Below are 19,311 nucleotides of genomic sequence, written 5' to 3' on the forward strand. Positions count from 1 at the left end.
CTCTGCCCTCCTCCCTTTCTTCCTTTGCCCCCTCCACCGGCCACGGCGTGTGCCTTACAAACAGCAGGCGCTCTAATCCGAATGGCTGAATAAGTGAACTCGCTCCTGGTATTTTGGTCCTTGATACACACCTGTCCTGGGCTTCTGGGAAAGCAGCCCCCAAGAGAAAGCGCTGGGCCAGGTCTCCATCAATGTTTCCAGTAGCAATTCCTCCGCAGGCGGCAGGTTTCCATTGGTTGGGGACCCCCTGCGCCTATCTTTCATTGGCTGACTGCTGCGGGGATGAGGAAAGACAGCTCCTCTGCGGTTCACCGCCAAGAACCACTCAGGGCTGCTTGCGCCTTCGCCTCCCCCTGTCCCCATCAGTCCCCGGGAGCGCCCTCTTCCTCCGCGCGCTCAGGCTGTCCCGGGCCGCAATTCTAGTCTTAGGCCCGGAATCTACAGCCTCTGCTCAAGTCGCCTCCTTTGGGAAACGTTCCCCAGCTAAACCCAGCCACCACCGGTCCCTTAAAGGACATCTTTCTGGTCCTCCACTCAGAGGCGGAGCATCACCCTCAGGACCATGCGAGCTGTGCCTCCGCCGTCACTTTCTCAGGCCAGCACCAGCTGCATCAAAATGCTCAGGCACCTTCCTAACTCTTCCCCTCCTCAGTGGACTGAAGATCTCTGGGGTTTAAATGCACTGGGCCCCAGTCAATAACCGAATAAAGGGGGACGTTTCTTTCATCACTCACAGAAAGTGTTTTCACTCGGCAGGAACAGCATCTAGTCCAACACCACCAAGCTAGAGAACACGGGTGCTGTTAGGGGCGCTTTCTAGCGGCTCCCCCCTCCCCGCCACACACACTTCCCATCAGGCCACATTGTTCCCCGGCCTCCCCGCGCGGCGAACCCCGCAGCCCGGTCTGCCCGCCCCGGCAGGCCCCGGGCTCTGGACTCCCCTCCACAAGCCGGGTGGACAGCTTGGGGGGTGGGGGTGGGGGCGCGGGCGGGGCCGGCGCTGCCAATCACCGCGCGGCGCACGTGCGGCACGTCTGCGCATCCGGCCCCCGCCCGGCGCCTGCTCGGCCGGGGGTCCGAGGGGGCCGGGGGTGCGCCCTCGGGAGGCGCGCCTGGGTAGGAGGTGTGACCGTGCGGGGGTCCGGGGACGCGAGCGCGCGGAGGTCGGGGCTGTACGCAGGGGGCGAGAAGGGTGTGAGCGCGCTGGGGTTGAGGGGCTGTGCGGGGGCCTGGGGGATGCGAGCGTGCGGGACGGAAGGTTTCTCAGGCGTCTGGAAGGTGCCAGCTGGCGGGGGAGTGAACAGGGTGTGAAGAGTATGTGAACGTGCCCGGGGGTTAAGGGGGATGCTTCGGGGTCTTGCGGAGGGCCGGGGGAGTACTCGCGCCGAGCGAGTCTACCCGGGTACCCGGGGCTCACAGGAGGGTCCAGCGCCACTCGGCCGCCCCCCTAGCTGTAAAAGGGAGCGCCGGGAAGCTCCCCAGTAGGCCTCAGCCTGCCTCTCGCTAAAAACGGGGCCACAGACAGGTGGGGATGGGTGTGATGACCCGCGCGCATCTACCGCCGGCTTAGCCAAGGGCCCGCGGCAGGGGGGCCGGGAGGAGGGCTTCAAATACTGGACCCAGGGCACCTGTTCAGGAGAAGGCAGATCGTTTTAGGCTTCTTCATCAGCATCCCCATGCCTCAGCCCCCACCCTCCCACTCACCCCCGGCCCAAAGAGGAGTATTTTACTTCTGTTGGTGGTTTTTAAACACAGCGCTCCAATATGTAAGCCAAAGGACGGAAGCCCAGGAATCAGAGCTGTCGGTGCGGACTTGACAGCGGGCAGGAAGGAAGATGGGGCACCCCCGTCATGGCCCGCCCTGTGATGGGGCTTCCTGGCTGCTCGTTTATGTGCAGGGAAGTTAGGAAGGCACGGGACCAACATCTTCTACACCGAGCGGCGTCTTCATTCTCCGGTGTACCGGTTGGGCCCCGGAAAGGGCCGCGTCCCAGCGAGGAAGACGGTTGGATGTAGCTGTAGCTCGCTGGGAGTCCCCTGAGATGTATTGCTGTTTACCCTCCTTGAAAGGCTCTAACAACTTCCGGAAGAGGAACTCCCTTTGAAGTGTGGGCCGCGTTTCGGCTGCTCTGACTTCGCATTGTCTCCTTTGATGTGGGGTGACGCCAGGCTTAGCAGAGACTGGCTAGTGGGATCCAGAGATCAAACAGCACTCCAAGTTCACCTGCACCGGGACAGACGTATTGAAGGGCCCGTTGAAATACTCTAGAATGGATCTCAAAAATTTCCGTTTCCTGTTGTTTAAAAATTAATACAGTACATATTTTTCAAATGTAGCATTCAGTTCTCTGTATCTATGAAATTACAATGGAAAATCTTGGGCTAAAGTGCTCTCTACCTACGTGGCTTCATTTAATCCTCACAACGCTATTAGATGGGTATTATCCTCACTTTATACAGAGAACTTGAAGGCTTAAGGGTCAGGCAGCTACAGGACGGAGCCCTCTTCCTGAGGACCTCCTCACTACAAGTTAATTGGGCGAATCAAATGAATCAAACTACGCAAAACACAACAGTGGCTGGACCACAGTCAGCCCAGGATGCAAGGTGAGCTATTCTTCTCATCACTGTTGTTATTACAAATAAGAAACTTAAAAGTTCTATTGCTGGGACAAGTTCTACAGGAATCACAGGCAGCAGACCTTGATGAATTCTTTTAGGAATGTTTAGGGTTTTGCTGTTTTCTAGTGAGAGCCATCTCCAAATGGTACTGGGAGTGGAATTCCTGACCAGGATGCTCCAAGACAAACTACACAGCATGTCTTCCCACAGAGATTTGCTCCCAGACTTGATCTGTCCTTCCTTCCCAACTGGAGAAGTTTCTCACAAACACACTCTCCAGCACTCAGCTGGGTGCTTTGAGGCCTGAGGGAGTCAAATGACATGGATAATGTAACTTGACTTTGTCTTAAAATTGCACAGAGTGAGTCAACATCATTTACTGAATCATTTACTTTTTAAAAAAATTTATTTATTTTGGGCTGCTTTGGGTCTTTGTTGCTGTGCACGGGCTTCTCATTACAGTGGCTTCTCTTGTTGTGGAGCATGGGCTCTAGGCGCACCGTCTTCAGTAGTTGTGGCACGTGGGCTCTAGAGCACAGGCTCAGTAGTTGTGGCACACGGGCTCAGTAGTTGTGGCTCGCAAGCTCTAGAGCGCAGGCTCAGTAGTTGTGGCACATGGGCTTAGTTGCTCCACGGCATGTGGGATCTCCTGGACCAGGGCTTGAACCCATGTCCCTTGCATTGGCAGGCGGATTCTTAACCACTGTGCCAACAGGGAAGCCCTGAATCATTTACTTTTTAAGAAGTGTTTTAAAAGTGCTGCTTTTGGGCTGGGGAGTGTCCTGAAGGCCCCTCAGTTACCCGAGGCAAGTGTGTTGAGGGCTGTCCTACAGACAAATGTGCCCTGGGCGACCCAGGAGGACAGCAGTCGGGCTGAGCTGTCCCTGGGGTGTTAGCAGGACAGGATGGGGAGGTGGCAGGAGCTGCAGAAGCACTGCTAACTGAGGCGCACAGCAGGGCTTCAACGAGGGCCTCTCTTTAATCAAAGGCTGGTGGGAGGTCAAGTACAGCCAGGCTTTGCTCTTAACACGATAGGATGGAAGAAGGTATAAAGGAGTAACACGTGGTAATTGTAAAAATAATAACAGATGGGCTTTGCATGCTTTATATCATCTACCCTAGGAAGTAGGTTACTATTAATGTTCCCACTTTACCGGTAGGGATGCAGCTACCGGTAAGTCGCCCAGTGTTACCCAACTAGTAAGTGGTCACTCAACTAGTAAGTGGCCGGTAAGGACTCCTGCTCATGGCTGTGTAACTCAGACACGTGGGGATGGAAGTGTTTTGTTCTTTTGTGCTGAGGATTCAGTTTACACGTTCTTGTTGTGGGGAATCAGGGACATCCTGGTCTGAGTCCAGGTGAGGGGAAAAGGAGCTGGCGAATCAGAGGGAAGGGGAGAACAGGTAAGGATCTGGTGGCTGAGCAGGGATGGGTGAGGGAAACTGGGACAAATGACACAGTGGGACAACACAGTGACTGGTATTGTGTTGGCAGGAAGCAAGAGTGCCCTTTATTTTATTTTTTTAAAATATCTATTTAATTTTGGCTGCGCCGGGTCTTAATTGCAGCACGCAGGGTCTTTTAGTTGTGGCATGTGGGATCTAATTCCCTGAGCAGGGATTGAACCAAGGCCCGCTGCATTAGGAGTACACAGTCTTACCCAGGACCACCAGGGAAGTCCCAAGAGTGCCTTTTCGAGGTGTGTGTTCAGGGAGCAATGAAGAGGGATGGGCCTTTGCTGAGTTGAATTGGGAGCAGCAGGTGGCAAGTATGGAGGCATCACAGGAAGGCTTCCACACTAAGATGTCCGTTGACAGTGGCCAATTTGTGTCAAAGTATAGCAATGACACATCCCAGTTCTAACACAGTGTCATGGGTTGAATTGTGCCCCCCACCTGTATATGTTGAGGTCCTAGCCTCCACTACCTCAGAGCATGACCTTATTTGGAAATAGGTTCATAGCAGGTGTAATTTACTAAATTAGAATGTGGTGGGACCTAGAGGGGTGGGATAGGGAGGGTGGGAGGGAGACGCAAGAGGGAGGAGATATAGGAATATATGTATACGTATAGCTGATTCACTTTGTTATACAGCAGAAACTAACACACCATTGTAAAGCAATTATACTCCAATAAAGATGTTAAAAAAAAAAAAGAATCAGGTGGGAATTCCCTGGCGGTCCAGTGGTTAGGACTCCACGCTCTCACTGCCGAGGACCCAGGTTCAATCCCTGGTCGGAGAACTAAGATCCCGCAAGGCACGTGGCGTGGCCACAGAAAACCCAAAAAAACAAAACACAAAACCTTATGAAAAGGGGAGATTTGGACACAGATACACACAGAGGGAGTGAACATGTGAACACATGCCTTGTGAATGTGAAGGCAGAGATGGGTGACGTGTCTACAAGCCAAGGCAGGCCGAAGATTGCCAGCAAATCATCAGAGCTAGGAGAGAGGCCTGGCGCAGATTCTCCCTCACAGCCTCAGAAGGAACTAACCCTGCCAACACCTTGACCTCAGCCTTCTGGCCTCCAGAGCCATGAGACAATAAATGTCTGTTGGTTAAGCTGCTCAGTTTGTAGTACTTTGTTGCACGGCCTGGTAAGTAATACATGCGGCCGCATATCCGATGGCTGCTCAGCTGCCACAGAGCTCTGAGATTTTTGAAACCTTGTTTATAGAAGCTAAGAGGATCTGTTCTATATAAAATGGTCTTCTCTCTCTCCAACAGAATGACGCATGGACATAGTTTAAAATGTGAAATGGAATAGATATATTAAAATTGCGATGGAAAATAGCCGTCGCTCTCATCCTTTGCCCCCGGCTCTCTCCAGAGGCAGCCGCTCTCTATAGCCTTTATCCTGGTGTTTACCTCTGTTGTTCTAAATAATATGCTTCTATTACTATTCCTTGGTTTTTCAGTTTTGGACATGACCTGTTGACGTCTTTTTTTTTTTTAATTAATTTATTTGTTGGTTTTTACTTTTGGCTGCATTGGGTCTTCATTGCTGCGCGCAGGCTTTCTCTAGTTGTGGCGAGCGGGGGCTACTCTTCATTGCGGTGTACGGGCTTCTCATTGTTGTGGCTTCTCTTGTTGCGGAGCACGGGCTCTAGGCGTGCAGGCTTCAGTAGTTGTGGCACGGGGGCTCGGTAGTTGTGGCTCGAGGGCTCTAGAGTGCAGGCTCAGTAGTTGTGGCCCACGGGCTTAGTTGCTCCATGGCATGCGGGATCTTCCCGGACCAGGGCTCAAACCCATGTCCCCTGCATTGGCAGGCAGGTCTGAACCACTGTGCCACCAGGGAAACCCCCGACCTGTTGGCTTCTAACCGTGGTAGCTGAGGAGTCACCTGCCCCCACCGTGTCCCTATATCACAACACTGATGAGATGATTAGTGTTCACATTATTAGGACCAGACAAATGCTGTTAGCCGCTGAGCCAGGCAGTGCTGCAGGACCACACCCACTTCTCCTACAACCCTTGTCTTCCTCTGGAGTTGATAACAGCTTTGTTTTTTCATTTGCCTGATTTTCTCTGAACCTCTGTGTTCCCCACATGCTGTACTATCTCTGCCACATCGCTGTCAGCATTTCTTTCCAGGCTCCCCACCCTTTGCTTTTTTTCCCACTGGCATCCTGCTCCAGTGTGGCCAGGTGGCTTCGGCCACAGGACAGCCCAGGTGCTGGGAGGGAGGTTAGCAGTCTTCCTGTTTTCTGAGTGGATGTTTCAATTCAGCTTTGGGGCAGAGGCTCTTTTTGTTTCACGAAGGCCACCCAGATGAGCAGGTGCACCTCGTTGTCCTAAGGGAAGCTGGCAAGCCACCATTCGTGTCATCTGAGTGCAGAGGTTCACAGTTCCGGTTTGAGCCTGTTAATCATTCGTCAAGCTGAGCCAGCTCTGAATCCAGGAGCTGGAGATTCCTAAACTCAGTCCTGTGGAAATTGGTGTTTTCATTAATTGGGCTTTTTGAGGGGGAGGGGGTATTTGCTGAAAGGTGCTTGCAGGAGAAGCGGAGTGGACGAGTGCAAGGTGCATTTTCTCCACCACGGCTGGGTCATCAGGGTGTGAGGCTCTGGGCCATGGCAGCACCCCTCCATCCCGGCCTGGAGCCTGGTAGGCTCCCCATGGGCACTGTGCCATTAAACTGGTGGAATAAATATATTAAATGGAATAAAATTGTGATGTAGAATAGCCATCACTCTCATCCTCTGGTGGCCCCAAGGCTCTACTGGTGGTTTGGGTGTCATGGACCTCAACCAGAGAAGCCAGGGCAGAAGAAGGACATGCTAATGACAGGGACTAATTGGGGGACCCTTTTGAGGACTCCTGAAAGACCCAGGGGAGACTCTGCAGGGGTGGGGCTGAGGGCCTGCATTCACCTGGAGCCTCAGAATTAGTGTGATTTGGAGTCGTGATCCAAAAGCAATCTAATCTCTATCCCAGTCTGCTGAAAACTGGGTGTATGTGCATGTTTTCCTCAGAATGATGCAGGGAGATAGCCAAGGTATTTTTTACCCCTATTTTATGCATAGAAAATCAAAGTTTCAAAGAGGCTTATATCCTTAAGTGACAGAGAGGGAATTGGACCCCAGGTCCAGTGCTTGTCTACTTCCATTGAGTATGAAATTCAAGTTGCAGGAAGGTAACAGGGGACATAGCAGCCCCATTGTACATGTTACTGGTCCTAGAGACAAAGTTTATTACCTTCAGTACGGGTATCACATTTTAAGAGGAACAAGAATAAACTCAAGCATTCCCTAGATTGAAATAAGCTTCATGAAAATAGATCAAGTCTTTCCTTTTCAACATTATATCCCATCACCCAGCAAGATCCGGCACAAAGTAGGTGCACGATAATTATTTATTGGATAAATGAATGAATTTGGGAGATGATGAAAGACCTGGAAACCAAGTCATTTAGGAAGTAGCTGAAGGAGCTGAAAGCATTTAGGCAGGAGAAAAGCACAGGAGAAATGTCTTCGAGTATGAAAAGCCCCAGTGTGAAAGAGGGCTCAGGTTGATTTGTGTAACTCCAGAGCAAAGCAGAGACAGCCCAGGGGCAGGACAAGAGCCAGCAGGCAAAATTAGAGTAAGAGCAATTTGGGGTCAAAATAACAAAAAACTTTGCAACAATGAAAACTGTCAAAAACGAAAATGGAATGCTTTGGAATGACCATTGGCCCTGGCATTTTGTAAAAGCAAAGGCTCTGCTGTGGGAAGGAGGTTGAGCCATGGCACGTAGGCCAATTCTATGGAGAAAGCAATGCAGCCAGTCGGTGCCGGAGAACCCAAGCCTGTCTCCCCACTCGCTCCCGGGACACCAGGCTGCTGTGGCCTTCGTGGGCCCTTCTGTCTGCCCCCAGGAGGAGAGGAAGACCTTCGACCCCCATGAGCCCGTCTTACTGCAGAGGCGCAAGGGATGAAACATCAGCAGTGGCAGTGATGCCTGCGCACCGCATGTGGGGCAGATTAGAGGAAGGAAGGTGCTGAAGGTGTGAAATGGCAGACGTGCCGTGTGGGGCAGTGCGGGGGAAGGCGCCCCAGCCCAGGGCCAGGGAGTGTGGGAGGAGAAGTGAAGGCATTTAGGATGTCTTCAGAGGAACCACAAGACTTGCTGCCTGACTGAATGTTGGGGGGGAAAGGACAGGAGGCTGAAAATAATTCTGAATGTGAAATCAAGCCTGGTGGTTGTATATTCAGAGAAGAAATTGGGAAGGAGAGCCATTTCTGATCCAGGCAGGTTGTCAGTGAGATACTGAGGGTGAGGGTGCCTTGAAATGAGACCAGAGCCTGGGTGAGCGGCTGGAGCTGTGAACGGATGCAGTATCAGGAACTCCCCAGTAGAAATTGGGAAGGTGAGGTCTTGTGGACAGAATAACTCCGAGGGGAAGAGTTGAAGAAAGAGGATGAAGCCCAAAGAACGTTCACGAGAACCACACTGTCCCAGAGATCAAGCTCCCTAACGGGTAAAAACTCCCCACTTCACTCCCAGCACTGGGGCTAGAACTCCAGTGATGGTGTAGTGCTTGCACAACTGAGGGACCTGCTAAGCTCAGACAGGGCTGCATTTCTTAAGATGCTTCTCGTCACTGGGAAGTAGGTGGAAATTTCCTACATTCTGTTCTCTTCTAACACGGTTGAATTGGTTGCTTCGATGGAAAACTTTACTGAAGTCTTGAGAATCCCATTCTAGCTATTTCTATCACTGTTGGACTCTAACCTCTTTATATTTACAGATTTATTTTGCCTCACTCACGGCTACTAAGTGTACTTTTACTGAGTTTCTATGGACGAGGTTAATTAATCTCTTTTCCTGACTTCTTGTGATTTTCGTTGACCCCCGTTTGGGTTTCATAATCACACAACCTCAGGGGTTTTCTGAGGTTAAGGGAAAACAGCAGCTTGAAGACTCAGGAAGTGGTTGGGCTTTGGGAGTTCTGGAAATAGAGCCCAGACATAGACTTACAAATTCTTGATGAGCCTGTATTGGTGGCTCAGAGGACCTGGTCCTCCAAAGACTAGTAATGCAGCTAGGCTGGCCTCCTGCCTCAGGAAACAGAGCACACAGAGGCTTTGAGAGTGAGTAGAAGGCTGCTGGTTATACCTTCTCAGGATCCAGATATGCATCTGGGCCATACAGTTGGGAATTGATCTTAGGGCTTAGGGAAAACTATTGAAACTCTTCCTGATTTGTATCAATTAGTTCAGATTCAGCACAACAACAGGGACTTAACCAAAATATATTAAATGGCTTCTCATATACATAGTCTAGTTGCATTATGTCAGTTCACCGTCTTCAGGGACCCAGGCTCTTTCCAGCACTGTCTGCCCTCCCTAGACAATGTGCCTCATCCTCATGGCCCAAATTGACTGCTGGAGCTCCAGCCATCACATCTGACTTCCAAGCAGCAGGACAAAGAGACTTCCTGGAAGAAACATACTATACTTTTGCTTACAACTCATTGGCTAGAACTTAATGGCCAAACCAAGTTGGAGGAAGATTGGGAAAATTAGTTCTTTAAGCAGGGTATAGTGCTACTCAGAATAGTTGGGGTTCTGTTATCCCAAGGGGGAGAAGGAACATTGCTGTTGGGTAGGCAACTAGAAGTCTCAGTCAGAGAAAGCTGGATATAGAAGCTGTGATATAAACAGCTTATTGGGATTTATAATTCACTTACTCTTTGTGTGACCCTAGGCAGATCACTTTACTTCTTTGAGCTTCAGTATCTTCATAAAAAAAAAAAAAAGTTAGACCTTATGACCAGTAGCTGTGGTTGTTAAACTGTTCCGTGAAGTCCTGGGGTTTCTTGGAAGTGCCTCAGAGGTGAACGGGAGCAACCAGAGCTGAGGCAGGAGAGGAGCCCAAGCCAGATGAACTCCTCTCTTATCTGCTTTGTTATGTTTCTATGGATCTCAGCAGCTCTAATGCTCCATGGCCCGGGGAGAGACTTAGGAGCCATGGTGCAAAGTTTCTGGGTTTCAAGAGGGGCGAACTGGACAGATAATGTATGCTCAGATCTCTGTGGTTTGGGAAATGGATGCATTTCCATAATTCTGAAAATTCAGGGAGGCCTCAGGAAAAAAGCTTGCTCATGCTTTTATGATTCTGTAGGTAATCAGACATAATTTTCTTGACTCAGGGGCCTAGAGTATATTTCCTAAGGGCTAGAGTGAAGAGAAAATGGACTTCAGAATAAGATCCAGGCTTGTTTCCCTCCTCTGCCATTTGCTGCTGGTTCTCAATCTCTCTGAGCCTCAATCTGCTCATCTGTGAAATGGCGATAATCACGCCTCCTCTTAGGGCTGCTGGGAGAATTAAATGTATTCAAGTATGTAATGCTTAGCAGGCTGTGAGGAAATGTTAGTCTACTTCAATGTCACCCACTCATCACAGGGTCCCCACCACTTAGGGGGTTAGGGTAGAGTAGAAAGGCCTGGCCTTAATGATTCTGCCAATCAGTTCCCAAGGCTCAAAGTAAAAACGATGACATTGGGACTTAGGAACATCACCCAGACCAGTGTCTGGGCCAAGCGCCTATCTCATAGGGTTTGGGGTTCTTTCCAACATGCAGCGCCCTAGAACCAGCCAAATCTCACTGCTCTTGTTTGCTTTCTCCCCTAAATCTTCCATCTCTTTCTCTTTACTGGTTTTTCCCCCTCACCATCAATTAAATATTCTGAAGTCGTTCCCATCTTAAAACAAACCAGAAGCCTTTCCACCTCTGGGCAGACGACTCCCGCTACCCATGTCTTTCCTCCTTTCATAGCCAAGAACCTTGAACAAGCTGTCTACACCAGCGGCCTCTCCTTTCTCCCCACCTGTGCTCTCCTGGTTCCCTGTGAGCGGGTTTGTGCCACATCTCTTCACGGAATCTGTTCCTGCCAAGGTCATGGACAGCCCCAATAACAAGTTTCAATTCTTCTGTGGCCTGAGTATCGCTAATTCTTTTGGCTCCCTGAGGTCACCCTTTACTTTTGTTTTGTTTTTTTTTTTGCCGCATCACGCAGCTTGTGGGATCTTAGTCCCCTAACCAGGGACTGAACCCGGGGCCACAGCAGTGAGAGCACAGAGTCCTAACCACTGGACTGCCAGGGAAGTCCCGGTCACTCTTTACTTTAACAAAGAAAGTTCAGCATGTAGGTATAAGTAACACATATAAGTGTGACCTCTAGTGTTTCTGAGGATTGCCCCACCTCAGGGGGCATATGGTACCTGTATGTTTTTAAACTCTTGCAATTTTCTCTCTAACCCTTCCCACTCCCCTTCCTGTGGCTATCTCAGCCCTGCTTCTGCTCCTACGGGCTGTCCAAGCTCTCTCTGACTTGCATTATCCCTAGATAGGAACACGCCCATTGCCTTCACATCCAAGGACATCACTCACTCGGTTCCACTGGTTGAAAGAGACATTAATTCAAGTCTATAGATGCTTCCGGGGAATTACAGCATAGAAGAGAAAGCAGAGAACACGGAGCATCCGCCCCACGTACCTGGGGCCACCCACCAGCCACTGGCACTGTGGAATCTCTTCCCGGCACCCTCTCTTCCTGGCCACTGTCTCCTGCTTTGTTGCTGGAGCCTCCTTGCTCCCTACCCGGAATCTCCTCCTGTACGTGAGCTTCTTTTAGTCACAAGGCCCATCCCAAAGTTCTGTCTCTGAGGTCACCAAAGGCCCATGAAAGTAACTCTACGCTGGGCAATTTCAGTTCCCTTTTGACTCAGTGTTCCCTTTCTGGCGAGAGTGAGGGTGGATGCCTGGGGGGTGAGCCCCCCTATACTTACCCTCAAGACACCCTTGTACCCCGGGATCTCCACCTTCAGCCACATGAAACACTGGCAGACATTCTGAAGCCAACTTTTCTTTCCTGGGGTCAGTGGTTTCAAAGAATATTCTAGGCTTCCCTCCCCACCGTTAGCGCCTGTGGAAGGAGAGTGGAGACCTTTTCCAGAGCAAACTCACGGGGTTGTGGTTTGTTTGTCTTGTTCGTCTCCCCACAGACTCCTGCTCAGCAACCTGACACTCTCCTCCCTGGCTGTCATCACATCACTGTCTCCTGTTTTCTTCCTTCCTCTGTGCCTATTCTTTCTGTCTCCTCCCAGGGCTCCTCTTCTTATGCCTTTTTCTTTTCTTTTCTTTTCTTTTTTTTTAACTTTTATTTAAAAATACTTTCAGACTTACAGAAAGCTGTTGCGTAACAATGTAAAAATACTTAGCACTGCTGAACTGTGCACTTTAAAAATGGTTAAGTTGGTAAGTTTAATGTTATACATTTTTTTTTACCACAATTTAAAAAAATGCTATTTGAAGGCTTAGTTACATTGCAAAGGAAGGGAAGGGGTAGAGATAGGAGTTGAAAGTTTTGGAGGAATAACTCACAAGTCAGTTTCAACTCCACTTAATAAATGTCCAGCATTTAATACACACCTCAAAATAATTTCAGACTTACAGAAAAGTTGAAAACAATGCCACAAAGAATTCCAGTGTACCTGTACCCAGATTCCCCCAATGTTAACAGTTAACATTTTATCACATTTGCTTTATCATTATCTATCTGCGTACCATCTATTATCTTTCTTTCTCTATCTATCTATTATCTATCTATCTATCTATATTTTTTCCTGAACCATAGAGAGTAAGCTGTAGACATAATTCTCCTTTAGCTCTAAATACATCTATTGATATTTCCTTAAAAGGGCTTTCTCTTACACAGTACAGTGATACAAGTCAGATCAAAGTTACAGAAACACTGATATAGTACTAATGTCTAGATTGACTATAAACTTTATTTCAAATTTTGCTAATTATCACAAAGCAAGTGTAGGAAAAGAAAAAAAAAAAAACCTTTATATTTCCTGCTACAGGACCTAATCTAGGATCGTACACTGAATTCTTTAGTTATTGTGTTTGTTACTTACTCTCCTTTAATCCAGAACAGTTCCTTAGCCTCTCTTTGTCTTTCAGAACCTTGACATTTTTGAAGAGCACGGGCCAGTTATTTTGTAGAATGTCCTGCGATAAGGATTTGTCTGTTGATCCCTCATTATGCATATTGGGCTGGAATGTAACAGAAATGATGTTGTTTCCTTCTCAGTGCATCATGTTGGGAGGCCCATCTTGTCTATTTGCCACGTTAGTGGCGATGTTCGTTTTGATCATTGGGTGAAGGTGGTGGCTGGCAGGTTTCTCCATTGTAAAGTTACTTTTTTGTCATAGTTAATAGAAGTGTCATGTATGGAAGACACTTTGAGACTATGCAAATTTCTTTTTTAAATAATATTTTTTCTTTCTTCATCATTTTATTTATTTTTAAAATTTATTTTTGGCTAGGCAGCATGTGAGATCTTAGTTCCCCGACCAGGGATTGAACCCACACCTCCTGCAGTGGAAGTGCGGAGTCTTAACCACTGGACCGCCAGGGAAGTTCCAAGACTACGTAAATTCCCCCGTCAGCCTTCGGCTCTTCTCACTCAGCAGTGCACGTGGCTTCAGTTACTCGGCACGCCGCCTCTCAGACCTCTGTCTTTGGCCAAGATGGCTCCCGGAGACACAGCTCCCTCACTCGAGGTCCTGTGGCCACCTTAAGTCAGCACTGCTTTTCCTATTCAGGACCTCATTTCTCATTCCTCCTCTATCCCTTGATGAGCGGTTCTGGCACGCTCCCATCGTCCATCATCCTGACCTCCTGGGCATCATTCCAGACCCCTCCCTTCCCCTCACACTTCATGTCCAGTCAAAACCACTAAGTCCCATTGCTCTTACATCCCCAGTACTTTTTACTGCTCCCTTGGTGCAGGCTGTTATCATCACATGCTTGGAATCCTTCCAGTCACCTCTTCCTGCCCACAACCTTGCCTTCGCTCTCATTCGTTCTCCATCAGATGGCAGAGCGAGCTTCCCCGAGTGTAACTGTTGGTCCTTAAGGGTAGAGCAGGTGGGGTGGGTACCACTTAAACTCCCTCAGCGGCTCCCCATCACCTTCACAGTACCAACCAGTTCCTTTATGGGCAGGTTCTGCCTCCCTCTCCAGCTGCCCCAGTCATGTTGATGTTTTCAATTTCCCATTTTGAGTTGTTCTCCCTGTGGGTTTTCACACGTGAGATCTGCCATCCCCACTTGAACCTGTTCACCAGCTCTTGCCGCCGTTCAGGCTTCAGCTTAGACCCTGTGCCACTTGCTGAGGAAGACAGTCCCTGAACCCCTGGGCATGAGTTAGATGCCCTTCCTAGGTGTTCCCCTGGTATCTGGAACTTGCTCCATCCCACGGTGACACCAGTCACATCGTTGAAATGGATTAGATCTACTTTGACACCTTCCACTGGGCTGTGAGCTCCTCTAGTCCAGGAAGCATGTCTTGCCATTCCTTGTTGGGCAACTAGCACATTATGTGGCTCCAAAGCACATGCTCTGTAAACGTTTGTTGCCTGGATAAGTGGATGAGTGAGTGGAGGGGCGAGTGAAGGCAGGACTCGGCTGCGGGGTTTTGCTGATCTAGGAGAGTAACCAAGACTCTGCCGACCTAGAGACTTAGTTTCTAGGGACAGGGTGGCCGGTTCTTGGAGTCCAGCTCTCACAGGCCTAGGACATCCAGGAGGAACACCAGGAACAAGACAAAATATTTCAGAGGCCCAAAGATTTAATGAAGGCAGGGCACTCATCACATATCCAAGGTGCCTGTGATCCAGCAGGACTGGGTTTCCAAGTTGTAGATGACTCCAAAGGAACAGGTTTCCAAGGCCCAGGTGACTCAGATAGGGCTGGGCTCCAGAGTTCAGGAAGGGCAAGTGCCAGGTAAGCAAGCAACCAGCAAGGCTTCTGCCCAGGTGGCCAACCACACGGTCAAAACCCTCCGTTGACTTAGCAGCCAGTTCAGCCTGTGGTTTCCTAGGGAACCGAGGGCTGGTCTGTAGTGTAGCTTGGCGTGGAGCCGGGGACAGTTTCTGAGGGCCAGATGGCCAGATTCCGGTGCTGTCAGTGTTGCAGGGTGGGCGGCTGAGGGTCTTCAGGGTAGGAGTCAGCACTAGGGCTGGGAGGGTCTGAGAAAAGCTAGAGACTTACAAGGGCCACATGGGTGAGGGGCACGGGAACAGGCGAGATCTGGAGATGCCCGTCACAGTTGGCAGGTAGGCGCGGGCAGAACCAGAGCCTGGTGGGCAGTCTGGAGACAGGGGCCACTGGTCCAGAAGGTCAAGACAAGAAAGTGAGTTAGAGACTGGGAGTGACCACATGGTTGGAATCTGGGTCCAAAATATTATTTGCCCCATGAAGGAAGGAATCTTTTCTCTCTTTTTCTCTGCTGTAATCCACACTGCTTAAAACACAACCTGGAACAAAAGAGTCCCACAGATCAGAATGAGAGCCAGTCAGGGCTATAGAAGGGCAGGGCTGATGGTGGCTCTTTTAGTCCTGGGAGGCAGAGTGTTCCAATGACAGAACTGACATTTTTAAAGTTTATTTACTAGGATTGATAGCTACATGAAGCACTGATGGTAAAAAAAAAAAAAAAATCATAAGGCAGAAACATGTAAACAGTCACAGTCCTAGCAGAAGGCACTGTTTGTTGAGGGCTGGGTCCCCAGCACCTCAGACGCCCAGCCCAGGTGTGAGAATGTGAGGTTGGTCGGTCAGGGATGCCCCGTTGCTAAGGAGACCTGGAGGAGGGGGGGCTGCTTCAGTGGGAAGCTGAGGGGCCCAGAGCAAAACTCGAGACCTGACTTGTCCTGAGAAGGCAGGAAATGATTAAAACTGAACCCAATCACCAGATATTTTCTCTCTGGATCTTACTCAGAAGATATGTAGATTAAAGGAGTTCAGAGCATGCGCACTGGCAGTCTGAATTAGGCTGAGTTCCATAACAGAGAGGGGAAACCGTTTGTCATATGTGGTTGGTGATGGGCGCAAAATGCTCCATCTGTTGGATTTTTTCCCCTGATGGCAGCAAGAACTGGGATGTAGGAACATCTGGACAGAGAACTGAGGGACTGACAGATAAGGGGAAAAAGCCTGCACTGCTTCCAGTCAGGAACGTGAGCTGGAAGTGCAGGCAGCGAAGCCCTGCCACCAGCAACGAGGGACTCTGGGCTCCGAGGCTCCTGGGAGCTCCGGACAGGAAGCTTCTGACGCACAAGGGATGGGGCAGCTCAGTGCCTATAGGTTGGGACAGGGAGACAAGTTAGGGAACTGAGCAGACCAGGTATTAGGGAAGAGGTGGCGTGAGATGGCCGAAGAAATGGCAGGTTCTGCTACCACCCCAGAGCCTGCCCGTGGTTCCTCATTTTCTGTAGCATCATAAGTGACTCCCCTTTCTGGGTTTCAAGGCTCAGCATCACCACCATCCTCCTCTTCCTCTTCCTCCTCATTAAAATACCATTTATTGAGCACTTCCCTTTTGTTCAATTACCTCACTTAATTCGCACAAAATCCTGTGAGGCAGCAACTATCTGAGGAAACTGAGGCTCAGCAAGGTTCAGTGACTTGCCAGAGGTCACTGTTACTAGGTCATCACCTAGTAGGTGGCAGGGCCAGACTTTGAATCAAGGTCAGAGGGACTCCAAACTCTGCAAGGTAGCCTAGAAGTTAAGAGCACAGACTGTGGAAACAGACTCGCTAGTTGTGTGGCCGAGGGCACCTCCGTGACTCAGTTTTCTCGTCTGTAAAATGGGAATGATGGTGATGCTAGAACTGCCTCATAAGATACTACTGAGGAGCAAATGAGGAATTATAAAATATATAAACGACAGATAATATTTTAGAACAAAAATGTCTTGCAATATTTGGGACATACTTATACTAAAAATTATTCTTTGTTTATCTGAAATTCTAATGGAACCAAACATCCTGTATTTTATCTGGCAACCCTATGGAGGGGGCTCCCAGGCTGGCTTGACCCCTTGCCCAGCTCGTCTTGCAGGATTCTCTGCTCTAGCAGGGCTTGTTTCCTCCCTGGCCTCCCAGGCTCCCGGCTTCTGGTCCTGCACTTTCATGCCCCCAACTCTCTCCTCTCCTTTCCTCCCCTCCTGGCCTCAGGGCCTTTCCTTCCTTCCAGCCTTGCTCCTCAGTCTTCCTGTGTCTTCCTCCTCCGATACAGGCCGGTCCATCTGCTGCTTGTTCAGGTGAGTGAGTCCGCTCTCTCTTAACTGGGCTCCGTGAACCTATCAGACAGAGCTCTGTCTTCCGAGTCCGGAACACGTACAGGTTTCAGGAAATTCTTGCTTCGTGAGCAGTTACAGAAATGGAACCAGCTTCCTGAGGGAGCCACTTCTGTTTTCCTAGGATGGCGGGGGTTATGCTATCAAAGTAAACCAGAAAGTCTTGGTGTCTCCAGAGGACCCCAGTCAGCCCCCTTCCTCCGGTCTATGGCTCTGTGTCACTTCTGCTTCCCACAGAGGGGAGTGGCTTGGGCAGAAGTTTGTTTTTTCTCAGCCAAGGAAGTAGCACCCAGGGCACCTCCCTTCAACTGCAATAAGGAAACGACAGCCCAGCCTGGAGACCTTTAGAACACAGCAGGAGGCGGGGCACCCACAGAGATGCTCATCCCCCTTTGTCACACCTCATCTCAGGTGGCATCAGGCCTGCCTGGCTCCTTCCCCTGTTTCCTGGGCCAGGGTGAGTCCTTGGATGGACACCCTGCCCTTGATACTCTGTCCTTCCTGTGCTTGTCCTTGTCTTCCCCAGCCAGGTGTGGGCCCTTGTAGGCTACATAACTATAGCCATGTTCCCGAAGAGTGGACCTGAGTCACAATAGGGCTTGTTAGGACCCTCGTCACCAGCCCCACCCCTGGAGCTTCGGATGCATAAGTCTGGGCTGTGCTGAGAATTTGCTTTTCTATCGAGTTCCCAGGTGATGCTGAGGCTAGAGCCCAGTGTCGCACTCTGAGTCAACAGGAGGTTGAGTTTCTGAGAGGCACTCTTGACCCGCAGCTTCCTGATCGGAAGACAAGGAATCCCAAATCAGGATGCAGTCCTCTGCATGCCCGTTTATTGTGGCTGGCATCCCTGTAGCATGAAGGATTGAGTACGGTTATTGCAGGCCCATGTGGTAATCCTGTCTGGGGAGGCCTTCAAGAGGCATGGCGTGGTGATTAAGGGACACTTAAAGTTGGAAGGGCAAGTCTTTCCTACAACATGTTTATCATCCAGTGTAGACACAAAGTGAGAAGTAGGGGGTAACGATTAGTCACTTATTATGTAACCACACCCCTCAGTAGTGGGTTCTGCGGGTGCTGCTGGGAGCAGGTGGCTGCTCGCTCTCGAGTTGAGTCCCTTTCCAGGAATTGCCCTCCTTGTTCAAGGTCGCCTACATCTATTTGTCCCTAAATCTGGGGAAGGTAGTCCAGAGGATAAATTCTTCTAGAAGTTAGAGGAGGGCTCTATCTTTAGGACCTGGTGTTCACACAGAGGGGGAAGCAGGTGGGGCAGTGACAGGGTCTGGCAGCCCTTCCCCACCCTCTCTGCGCTGGCCCCTTGCTCCTGAGACCCTGGGAGCCCAAGGTTTGTGGCTTGCTCCCCCCTAAGACTTTGCCACAGTCCATCTGCTCACCCCGCTTCCACCCAGACTCCTGTTCCTTTCACACCCTTCCTTATACTAAGACTTAAGATATTACTGCTGAGAGGATACTCATCTCTCAGCCGTGACCTTTTGTTATCCCCATAAAAGCAGCTCGGGTAGATACCATCTCCAGGAAAAGATAAAAAGAAAAGAATGTCTGGAAGAAAAACAACACTGACACTCTGCAGGGAATCTTGGAAGGGGTCCCCTGATAAGATGCTATGAGCATTTATAAAAAGCAAAGAAGCTCTTTAAAGTTAAATGTGAGGTGCCCAAAGGACCTCTAGATATAAGGATCATTGTCCTTGATAAGAATGACTTCTGGGTTGAACTGGGGGAGCTCCGTGAAGGCCATCAGGAAAACTAACCTCCGGGCACACAGTAGGCATTGAACAGAAACTGACTGAGTGAGGAAACATAGGCTAGGCTGAGCTCTCTGTCAGTCATCTCTTCACGAGTAACACTGATGATGTCAGCTAATTTTGAGACTAAAAATATTCCCACCGTGCTTCCATGAGGCCTTTGCAAGTAGTGGCCCCCGATGACTCCAGAGACCCCCCGAGTACTGCAGAATATGAAGGAGGAAGTCCATTTGGAAAGTGTACCTGAAAAGGAGTCTTCAAATGCATCCCCCCCAAAGCTTTCCT

The 19,311-nt window shown here is 49.8% G+C and overlaps 1 protein-coding gene across 1 annotated transcript in view; it reads left to right on the forward strand.

Moving 5' to 3' along the window:
• The first annotated feature begins 1,254 nt into the window (after nt 1-1,254).
• Nucleotides 1,255-19,311, forward strand: part of KDM7A (lysine demethylase 7A) — a 123,003-nt gene continuing 104,946 nt past the window's right edge. Inside the window, exons 1-2 of the mRNA XM_060305236.1 lie at nt 1,255-1,314; nt 1,756-2,607. Of these exons, the coding sequence (XP_060161219.1) occupies nt 2,435-2,607 (173 nt within the window). The 5' untranslated portion in view covers nt 1,255-1,314; nt 1,756-2,434. The remainder of the gene's footprint in view (nt 1,315-1,755; nt 2,608-19,311) is intronic.

This window comes from Globicephala melas, chromosome 9 (assembly GCF_963455315.2).
Source record: "Globicephala melas chromosome 9, mGloMel1.2, whole genome shotgun sequence".
Taxonomy (NCBI): domain Eukaryota; kingdom Metazoa; phylum Chordata; class Mammalia; order Artiodactyla; family Delphinidae; genus Globicephala; species Globicephala melas.